Raw genomic sequence first — 11,865 nt, forward strand, 5'->3', positions numbered from 1 at the left:
TATGTTTTAAGAGAAATTGTGATTTTATAAAATGATTTTATAAATTTTCTGGAAAATCGAATATTCGTTTTGAAAATAGAGTAATTGGAGACTGCCTGCTTGTGTTGCAAATTTATGGTTTTGAATTGAATGGCTTATGAAAATAAATGAGCATGAATGGCTAAACTGAATTTGGTGTTAGAATTATTTATACTGTGTATTCAGTCTTGAGAGGCTAGGTTGCGATAAATTGCCATGTCATGCTAGAATGAATTTTATTGATTGGTGGATTATATATTAATTATTCACTGCAGAGGAGATTCCGTGGACCAGCCTATTAGAGGGGTACGGTAAACTCCAGTATATTCTTACCTCGAACAGAGAGGCGCGTAGGGTATCTCCTGGGGAAAAGCTTAGGGTTCACTTCACGCCAAACCACCACGTGAAGGGGAACTCAGCCAATGCCAAGGAACGGCTGTATTTTTCTCAAACTAAAATATATTTTAAGTGTATACAAAATTTTAACAGCCTTGGCGGACTCGGTTAGATGCCCTGCGCAAGGCATCACCGAGTATGAGATTCAATCTCGCTGCAGCGAAATTTTTTATCACAAAACAGAAAGTTTCTCACTGTAGCGAGAAGCTACAGTAACATTCTTGTTGCAGCAAGATTTTCGACCAACCTTACCCCTCCAACCCGAGAGTTTCATTCTCGCTGCAGCGAGAAACAAAGCAATGAGAAAAAAAGTTTCCTTCCTTTCAAGAAAAAGCCATCCTACTGAAATGACAAAATCAACATAAAACACATAAAGATTTCCAAAGTTCAACATGCCAAATTCATATGCATTTCAACCATAAATCATATACATGAGTTTTCATTCTCTAAACTGGATAAATACCAATACCACTATCATCACATCCAGCTCATGTGCATCCCCCCACATCGTGCACACGGGCACTATCATCATCACCATTACCAGCATGTGCATCCCCCCACATCGTGCACACACACTGTTATAATCATCAAACAATATCAACCATCATGCACAACATATATATATATATACCAACATATCAATTGCATGTCACAACATAAAATCAATTTATCAAAGGCTTGTTCCCAAAGCACTCGTTTTTAAGGAAAGTTGGATAAAATTATTCAAGTATATTGTGCAAATAAGTTTACATTCCCAAAACAATTTTGAAATGCAAGTCCACTCACCGGTATGTTGTTGGACCTTTAATCGACTCTAACTTTCCTAATGGTTCAAATGGGGCGATAGAGCTTCGTTGGAACCTACCATTACATTAGCATCACCATTATGTTAATTCATATACTATAAACCCTAAAAGCTATCTCTTAGTAAATGGCTATCTATCTTCACTACCCTAATCACTCAAATCCACCTCAACTACAAAACATTCACAAGTCTACTTACTAATCATTCTCAACACTAAAAATCAACTTTAATTTACTACTCACCTTGAAATTCTTTCTAACAATTTCCAAGCTATTATAGGGGCTTTCTTTCTCTCTCTAAACACCTAGCTAGTGAGAGAAAGTATGGAAGTGGGATTTTTCAAGGGTTTTAAAGTGAGAAAGTGAAAGAGCACAAGGGTTCTAGTCAAAAGGGCACAAAAGTATGAAAATTAGAGCTAGAGAGAGAAAGTTATGAAAGTTTCATATTAAGCTTCCATGGAGGATGGAAGCAACGTGAGATGGAAGAAGAAGAAGGAGAAAAGCTGCTGGAGAATGAAGAAGCTGCTGGAAGAACAAGATATTTATAGCCCATGCTTATCCACTTCACTTAGATTACGAAAATGCCCCTCCACAAATTAGCTTGATCTCTTCCAATCCTTTATGCAATCTTTTACTCTTTTGACACTGGGACAAGGTCCACAATGGTCTAGAAATGCTCGGGTTCATGAAAACTTAAAAATTTTTACCCGAGGTGAAAAATGACCATTTTGCCCTTGTTGTAGAAATTATTGAAACTTCTAGTTTTCTTTGTGTTTTCATCATTACACATCATTTATGCGGTCTTATGCCTATTTAGACTTTAAAATATAATAAAAATTTCTTTTGGGAGCTTATTAGAGGAAATGACAAAATTACCCCTAACCCGTGTTACGGCGTCTATGCCTAGTTACAAGCCTATAGAGGTTGAGGTCTCACATAGGCCACACCTATTAGGTCCTTATGTCGGTCATGGCCCGAGAATTGGGCTGTGACAATACTATACCAAGCTCTTATCATCTTTGGGATATATGATGAATGAATGAATTACACTGATAAACTGTATGCTGAAAGGTTGTCAAAGAACCCTTTGACTTTCCTAACAATTGGGTGGCCATGATGCATTACTAGATGCCAATCTTGGTCTATGGAATTGATTATAAATTAAGTTTTAGACATAATAATAAATAGTTATAATTATAAAGCCTTGATTGCCAAATATAAAAGAAATTAATTTTGATTTTAATTTTCAAGGACTTAATTAAAAGAGTTTAATAAAGTAATGGGCCTAACATTATATTGTGTTAAATATTGAGGGCTTAATTGCAAAATTAAAGTTATTTTAACCTAACTATGTAAGTCACCTTTTAACTATTTTTCATATGAGAGTTTTTCACAATTGAAGAAAACCTAGTTTTTGTCAAAAAAAGAAAAGCGTTCTCTCTTTGCCACCACTCCCTTTGTGTGAAAGAGAGGTTCAGCTAAGATTGTGAAAAAGAAGGAAATGATAATTGTTGTCCCCTTCCCTTGTTGAAGGTTCAAGTGCAATCGTGTGTATTACCGTTAGAGCCCAAGCACTTGATTGGCTTGGGTTTTTGCTCCTTGTGGTGTTCACGGGATTGTTTCAGGGAGTGTCATTGTGATTACGAAATTACTTGACAAGGTAAGTTTCTGAAGAATAATTTATTTTGTGCTTTGTAAAACCAAGGTGATCCATGGGTGAAGGCATGTTTTGGTTGTTTAGTTATAAAGTTTAATTTTCTTTCCGCTACGTATTTTGAGCATGCCGTCCATAGCCAAACCTATCACTAACATTTCTAACAAAACTGAATTTGAATTTGACTGAACTAATGGATTAGAAAAAAAAAAATTGTAAATCCTCATCCAAACATGTCTTGTGATTAGGAAAATCATGCCTTTCTTCAACAATTATTTCTCCAACAGCCAATGGTCCTCAATTTCCGACACCTTCAATACCTCTACCACCGTCACTCGGATTTTGTACAAGATCAACCTTGCATGCAAGGTGATGAACTAGGGAATGCAAGATAACTTATTAACTTTGACTAACATAGTTCCTTAATCAAAACAATTTAGAGCCAATTTGCTAGGATCTAACTTAGCAAAAACACCCCACTTATGAACTGAGGTTCTAAAAAATTGATGATGCCATAAATGAAAAGGGATTTCCTCCAATCTAACCCAACAAAACAATTCCCGACTCAGCTCACTACTATCATAAGCCATTAATGTGCTTAACCATGGCCGAAAATAATTAAAATAGTCATCTATCAATACCCTCGTTAACTCTGAATTCGAGAAAGTGAAGAGTTCCTGAAAACCTCTAAGGTTCAAATCTAAATCTCAATTCCTTACATTTCAAGACCTTTACGTAGGCTATTTATTGAGCAACTAGAAATTAATGTACCAATAGCACTACGATTCAACCAAACAAGATTAGTTTTAGGAATAAAAATATTGTCCTTATTCAAAACAAATGCCTTAGGAGGCTGAGCATCTGTTGCTTTCACACTAAACATCTTGCTCTTTAGTCACCACCTCCCTAAAAGATCTCAAATTAGCTTGATTAGGTTTAGGTTTATTTGCCTCATTAGTAGGTTGTACCTTAGATGGATCTCCCATCTTCTTCTGAAAGCCATCCAGAGCATCTTTCAACAAGGTCGTAAGAGGGTTTGTATGCTTATCACGAACAATAGACAAAGGTCACTTAGGTTAACCAACCTCAAAAGCTTTTCTGACCAATATTCTTTGTCTGGATAACACATTCCATCACCAAACCAGATTGCTAAATGTTACTTTTTCTCAAAGCGATATCTTACGAAAAAGTAAGTGAGATTGGAATTCCAAACTCCACAAGGAATGAAAATCCACCACCACACCAAATTGATAAAACACTGATTTAATATTAGCCCAAGACATTCCTTTCACCAAATTATCAACAAAAACAGTATGAAGAGTTCACCATCATACTAACTCAAATTGACATTGAATCATTGTGCCCCAAAACCCTGACTACCTGTTCCCCATTGTTAGAGCTCCTCCACGCCTACTTACAGAAAACCTCTCAACTCTCTCTTATTTTTTTTATGAGCAACAAATATTTCATGAAAATTAATAATTGAAAAACTTTGACATAAAACAGTAAAAATTAACATAAAAAATTATAAAAGCTTGAATCATGCTCGTTTTCTGAGTAAAATAATCTTGGGAAAAAGCACAAACATATTCATGAATAATGAATGGGCACCTCAAACATCCAAGTCATGAATTTTTCATCAAACTTGCAATCAAACTTCTAGATCTCGATACATGTGCCACTTTTTGTATCTTTGAAACCCAGGCAAAACAGGTCTGCGACGAGGGGCAGTCGTGCAATTATAACAGCAACATCCCCTCAAATCCATCAAACAATTTGCACAGCATCTGGAGAGTAGAGGTAAATACAATCAATGCGCTGACAAGAATCATTAGGATAATCCTAGAAGCTGAGGTTCAACATTCATGCACAACCTAACCATCATCTACTCATTTCAAAGTCAAACGAAAATTAACAGAGTAAATCAAATTCCAAAGAGAGGCTTAAGAATATAAAAGTCCAGTTTAAAAGCCAACTAAACATCAACCAAAAAAAGTAAAGAAAAAAAAAGCAACAATAACCTCAACTGAAATAAATGGACTGATGCTGACAACACATGGTCACTTAGAGTTCTGAGGAGGATGTGATGGGAGAAGCATGAGAAAGCCATTAAACGTCAGTCGAACATACAATATAATTGGACCTAACAAAATTGATAGGAACTTGAAAGATTCACTCAACCTGTTCAAATCCTAACTTAAACCAATTCCAATTTTATCAAAAAAAAAAAAAACAAAAGCAACCTAAACAAGAGCATTGTGATTAAAAAAATAATAAAATAATTTTTGTTTTAAAAGTTTTCATTCAGCGCTAACTTCATCTGTCATGTTTTTTTAGGTTGAAATCTTTGATTAATACAATAATATCCAACTATAATTGTATAAAGTATTAGAATAAGCAATTGAAATAAATAACTAAGACTTGTGTGGATTTATTAAGATATTTTTAATAATAATAAACTTGTAATACTTCCTTTATCCTATATATAATGTCCTGATTTGACTTTAATTAATTTTTTTCAACTTTAATTGCATTTTAATTTCAAATAATCATTAGTACAATTTTAAAAATTAGTCATTAGAAATTTTGACTGATGTAGTTTTCAAATATATATTTATTAAAATTTAATGCTACAAAATATTTAAAATAATTTGCATCAAACTTGAAAAATTTTTATTGTAAGAAGTCAAACAAAGATATTATATACGAGACAGAATGAATAATATATATTAAAATTTGTCTAACAAATAATGATCAACATTCATATTTTTATTTACTTTACATCAAAAATCATATAGAAAAGTATTGCCAAATATTAGATTCAACCAATTAAGTTTATTGAGATATCATTTTATATGCCATGATAATAATTATATAGACATGTCACAAATAGATCAATTGTAAAAATAGGTTAAACCATTGAGTATTTTGATTTTGAATTTGTAATAATTTCATTTTCATGATATCCCATGGCCACCCATATGTAATTTTTTATCAGCCTAGCAAAATAATAACCAATTAAGGCCTATTTGGTAGAAAATATGAGAATTAAAATAATGCTTTCATATTTAACTAAAAGTGAACAAATAAAAAAATGAAATACCACGTAAAAACAATTTAATTTAATAATAAGTACAATTGTGTATTTTATTATTCACAAACATTAAATCTTAAGCTTTACTTGTAACATTCAATAAAATTCTAACAATCAAAAAACTTATTTACACCACTTCTATCTTTTAAAATTATGATATACCATTTATGCCTATCCGAAATTCATGGTAAATCTAGTTAGTAAATGATAAAATTACTTTTCATAGTTTGTGACCAAAGTTGTCAGGAGGAGAGAGATCATTTGTTCCCTTGTGTGATCTGATACCATATACAAAGATCCGCCTTGGAAACTAAGTAAAGGATGGACCAATAGTCCGTAGTACTAAAGAGTAAGCCAAGGTATTGCACCCAACTTTGGACTTTCAAACGCCCTCTTGACAACACGGTTTATTTAAGGCCTAACTTTTATGGCAAATGCTATCGTGCTATAGTAACAAGTCACAATGTGCCGACCTTCAACACTAATTTTGTAGTGATGTGAGGTGATCAATAATAAACTCCATGAGTTTTCTAATGCAAAAGATCCATCAGAGTGACAACTTCAGAGCATATGACTCATGTCATCACTTGCTATGAGAAGTGATTTATTACTAGCTACTAACTAAAAGGAGAAAGTAACCAAAGGAACAAACTTAGAAGCACATACTTGATATTTCACAAGAAAAACTTATAATTTTCAAAGCTTGAAAACTAAAATCTCTCTTTCATGGAGGAGTTGTCTTATATAGACATACATGAAACACATCTAGACAGACTGGTTACTATTTATGATAGTAACTTGACATGACCTGAACCTTCATGACATGCTTCAATAAAGCTTACAAGACACAACTTTTGATAAAGTTTACATGACAAATCCTAATCAAACACAGCTTTTGATAAAATAATAAAAAAAACACTAAAGGATAAATACTAAAAGACAAACATGCTTGGATTCCAGGTGGTGCTTTTTTTTTTTTATGCGATACTTCTTTTGATGCTTTTGTCTTCTAGTCAAGCTCTTTTGTCAAGGGAGATGTGACAACACTCTTGAACACTTGAACACATTAAGCACACTTAATTTAAACATAATTTTGATTATTAGCTATGATCATGGTCAAACGGAAGATTCAGATGAGAATTATCCACACCTAGAGGAAAAATAATATTCAAAAGTCTCAAGTCATTTGAGGTTGGAGATTTCCATTTCCTTTTCTAAGGGAATTTCTTGATCCATTAGTTTGGCAAAACTGGAAGATGCCTAGTTTAGTGTAAGTTGCTTGGCTGGACCTCATCATAATTCATTTGTAAAAAGGTCTTCAGAGTCAAAATTTGCTTCAAGATCATAAAGATCTATTTCAAAGTCATAAAGGTCTTTAGAGTCTTCCTAATAGATGGGGGGTTCTGGTTGCGGTTTTGTGATTACCAATGCCTACCAATATGGGTTCCATTCTACTAACCTAAGTTTGGACATATTGAATTCAAAAACTATGTTAAGTGGCTTGATTGTTGAGTTTGTAAACCTTTGTTCATAGATTTGTTCGTCAATTCTCAATTGTGTGATGTAACCATCAAAGTAATCTTTCCATGGTTGGTCATGAAGCTGAGACCAAATTTTTGAGAGTACTGTCTTGTCGAGCTCACAAAGTTGTTTATGGATTTCAACATACTCTTATGGATCAGTAAAGATCTTGGCTTGTGAGGATAGCTGTGTAGGGGAAGTATTATATAACACTAGCGTAGTTGCAGGACCTCCGAAAAGTAAGAACAACGTATGAGTGTGCCGCGTTAGTAAACGATGCCATGTCAGCACATCAGTGCTTATGTCAGCTCTATTAAAGGTAATTTCGAAAGGAAAATATTAGAGAGACTAAATTGAAGCAATTTCCAAAATCAATGGACTAAATTGTTGTGATTTGGAGTAAAGGGACTAAATTGAAAAAAAAATGCACTAGTATAGGGACTGTTAAGGTATTTTGACTTATTAGTAAAAGTCATGAGTTTGGTAGTCTCTACATCCTTAACACAAGTGCCGAGATCCATTGTTTGTTCTAGTATATTGACCCCTTTTGAAGTGCATTCTCGGTTAAGGCATCCTTCTTTGTCTTCCCTGAAGAAACTATGTCCTCAATTTCAAAATGTGTCATCATTAGATTGTAAGTCATGTCAGTTAGCCTTCAATCCCTAGAGTCAATAAATGAGCTGAGTTCCCTTCTGAATTAATTCATTCTGATGTTTGACGTCCTTGTACTATTGCGTCTAAGTCTGGTTTTAAAAATCGTTTTGAGTTATTCTTTATTTTTTATGCTGAAATAAAAACACAATTAATGTTTCTGTGCACACATTGCAAAGTGATAATGCCAAAGAATATTTTTCAGATAAGTTTCAGTCCTATATGACTCAAAATGGTATTTTTCATCAATCTTCTTGTGTTGATACACCCTCTCAAAATGGGGTTGCTGAGATAAAAAATAAACATCTCCTTAAGGGACCCGAGCACTTCTATTTCAGATGTAAGTTCCTAAATAGTTTTAGGCAGATGTTGTTTCCACAGCTTGTTTTCTGATTAATCGAATGCCCTTTTCTATTCCTAATGGTGATATTCCTAATATTGTCCTTTTCCCTTCCAAGTCTTTGTTTCCTAGTGAACCCAAGATATTTGGTAGCATTTTTTTTTTGTTTTTGATGTTCATCCCCAAGTCACCAAATTAAATCCAAAATCTCTCAAGTGTGTTTTTCTTGAGTACTCTCGTGTTCAAAAAGGATACAAATGTTATTCTCCTACTCTTAACCGCTATCATGTCTTTGCAAATGTCATTTTTCTTGAAATACTCCTTTTTTTTTCCTCATCTTCTATTTATGATAGTCAGGAGGAGGAAGATGATTTACTAGAATATACTATAATCCGTTTTAACAACACCCCCGATATTCCTAGACTTCGTCCTGCACCTGTTCGACCGCCTATTGTCCATGTCTATTCTAGACAACTAGAGACTTAGAACACATGCCCTTTACCAACCACTTCGTCGTCAGATCTAGTCTCAAGTGATCATGATCCTAGTCTTCACCTTCCTATTTCTTTTCGAAAAAGTAAACATCAGTGTACTATCCTATTTCATCCTTTGTTTCTTTTGATCACTTGTCCTCTTCTAGCTCCTTTATTGCATCTTTAGATTCTGTTTCCATCCCTAAAATTGTTCATGAAGCCTTATCTCCCCCTGGCTGACATGCTGCTATAGTAGAGGAGACGGTAGCCTTAAATGGTAATGGTACTTGGGATTTGATAACTTTGCCTGCAAGAAAGAAAGCTATCAAGTGCAAATGGGTGCTTGTAGTAAAAGTAAATCTTGATGGATTGGTGGCTCGTCTTAAAGCTCGCCTTGTAGCTAAAAGGTATGCTTAAACTTATGGTGCTGATTATTCTGATACTTTCTCTCCAATAGCTAAACTTACCTGTGTTCAGTTAGATATTAAGATTCTTTTCTACATGGTGACCTTAAGGAGGAAGTTTATATAGAGCAACCACTTGGGTTTGTTGCTCAGGGGGAGTTTGGGAAAGTCTATCCTCTTCGCAAATGCTCGTATGGCTTGAAATGAATTCCTCATGCTTGGTTTGGCAAATTCAATGAGGTAGGTCAAGAGTTTGGGATGAAAATGAGTATATGTGATCACTCAGTGTTTTATAAACAGTCTGAGGCTGGCATAATCTTCCTAGTTGGATATAAATTTTCCCCAAGAACAAACAATTCCCATATGAATCTTTCATTTGATGGTGATTATTACTAATCATCAAAAACATGTTTAATTATGTGTGCTTAGTGTGGTCAAATGTGTCAATACGTTGTCACATCTTCCTGACAAAAAACCTTTACTAGAAAACAAGCATCAAAGAAGCACCATATGGAATCCAAACTCGCTTGTCTTTTACTACTTTATCAAAAGTTGTGTATGATTAGGACTTGTCATGTAAACTTTATTAAAATTTATTAAAACTTGTCATGTAAGCTTTAGGTCATAAATAGTAACTAGTTTGTCTATATGCCATGTAGGCCTATACAAAACCACTCCTTCGCCATGAAATAAGCAAATTTTAGTTTCTAAGATTGGGAGATTGTATGTTTTTCTTGTGAGATATTAAATATGTGTTTTTATATTCATTCTTTTGGTTATTCTCTCCTTTTAGTAGCTAGTATGAAATCACTACTCACACTAGGTAAGCAATGACATCAGTCATGGACTGTGCATCAGAAAACTCATAAAATTGATTACCAACCAACGCATATCACTGCAGAATTAGCACTAAAGGCTAGTATATCATGGCCTTGTATTTGTCATAAAAGTCAAGCCTCGACTAGACCATGTTGCCAAAGGAGCATTTGAGCGTCAGATGTCGACTAGAATACCTTGACCTACACTTAGTGCTATGGACCAGTGCCAAAGATAATTAATAACTTAAAGAGGCATATTGCTACAAAATAATTTAAAGAAGTAAATAAATTTACTATTTATGTCTTTTTATATGATCTTTTTTTTTTAAATTTATCTTCTAAGATATTAAAATCAAAATTAAAGGTACCATAACCACAAATTTGAGAAATGTGACCTTCAAAATTTTAATTAAAAAATTTGTCATATACACTTTAAATTCCGCGAATGAGATTAAAGAGTCGACACACGTCTTATTATGGTTAATTATTTAATAGACCTATGACAACCATCTAACACCACTTATGAAGTTCGAAAACTTCACCATCGATGTAATACAAGTTAACCACACCAACTAACCTAAACTCAAGATGACTTTAAGTTATAGTCCGGTATGAAGTGACCCAAAATCCAAACTCAATTAGTCCCATCCAATCTCTATATATAACGTTTCCAATACAATTTTTATTTTATGGAGTTCACATTACGATCTTTATAAACATAAAGCTTCTATTGTAGAATATTACATGTATCCAAACAACATATAGAAGTCACTTGAGAGATAAAAAATGCTTCGAAGAACAACAATCTCGTCATCTTTAACTTTGCTTAAATTTTTTTTCACAAGTCTATAAGATATTATCATTCATTTTAGCATATTTTTGTTTTTCAATGTAGGTCATCCTTCACTGTGGCTTCCTAATGTCATAAACTATGGATAAATCAGAAATAGTACACTTAAACAAATTGGACTAAGTTCTAAAGAACCTCAAGCATGACAGCTAAAAGATAAAAGTAGAAAGCTAAAAGTTCAAACAATTGACAGAAAGAAAAAAGGACTTACTACAAATGAAATATAATTTCCCATGAGCTAAGCATCCTTTTCCACCATCAAGATCAGAAGTTTAAGCTCCTAAACTCATGCATCGGCTACCATCTATGCATTATCTTTCAAAAAATTCCCAATGGTCTAGAGATTTAATTCCAACTACTAAAACCACAATAGGATATATACTAGATTGGATTATTTTTAATGGCTATTTTTCTAACAACCACATGTATTTCCATCAAACACAAACAACAACCACGATCACTTGTTGAGGTTTTAATTTGGGGTCCATATGTATCTAGCACGAACTACATCTTCATAGCTTATGCATGCCAAATACACTATAAAAGGGAGAAATTCAGCCAAAAAATTATTTAAAAAATATATATAAACCAAAACTTACAGGAAAAGAAGGTTACAGTCGAGATTTGCACAGTTGCGATGCCTTAACTCAGAAACTTGTGAACCACAAACATAGCATTTAGCAAATTTATCATTCTCAAGAGCTTGTTGAGTCATGCTGGCTTCAATCAAGGTTTCTTCATTATAAGTAGATGGTGGAAGAGAAAGACGAGAGTCAAATGTGAATAAGTTCCCAACCCATTTCACAGGACCTTCAGTTTTGAGGTAATGAGAAACCCCTCCC

General features: G+C 33.8%; 1 protein-coding gene across 1 annotated transcript in view; it reads right to left on the reverse strand.

The window, feature by feature from the left end:
- LOC18604551 (rhodanese-like domain-containing protein 8, chloroplastic) overlaps nt 4,137-11,865 on the reverse strand; it is a 33,056-nt gene continuing 25,327 nt past the window's right edge. The window contains exons 8-9 of the mRNA XM_018117963.1: nt 11,623-11,858; nt 4,137-4,659 (exon numbers count right to left, since the gene is read on the reverse strand). Of these exons, the coding sequence (XP_017973452.1) occupies nt 4,524-4,659; nt 11,623-11,858 (372 nt within the window). The 3' untranslated portion in view covers nt 4,137-4,523. The remainder of the gene's footprint in view (nt 4,660-11,622; nt 11,859-11,865) is intronic.

This window comes from Theobroma cacao, chromosome 3 (genome assembly GCF_000208745.1).
Source record: "Theobroma cacao cultivar B97-61/B2 chromosome 3, Criollo_cocoa_genome_V2, whole genome shotgun sequence".
NCBI lineage: Eukaryota > Viridiplantae > Streptophyta > Magnoliopsida > Malvales > Malvaceae > Theobroma > Theobroma cacao.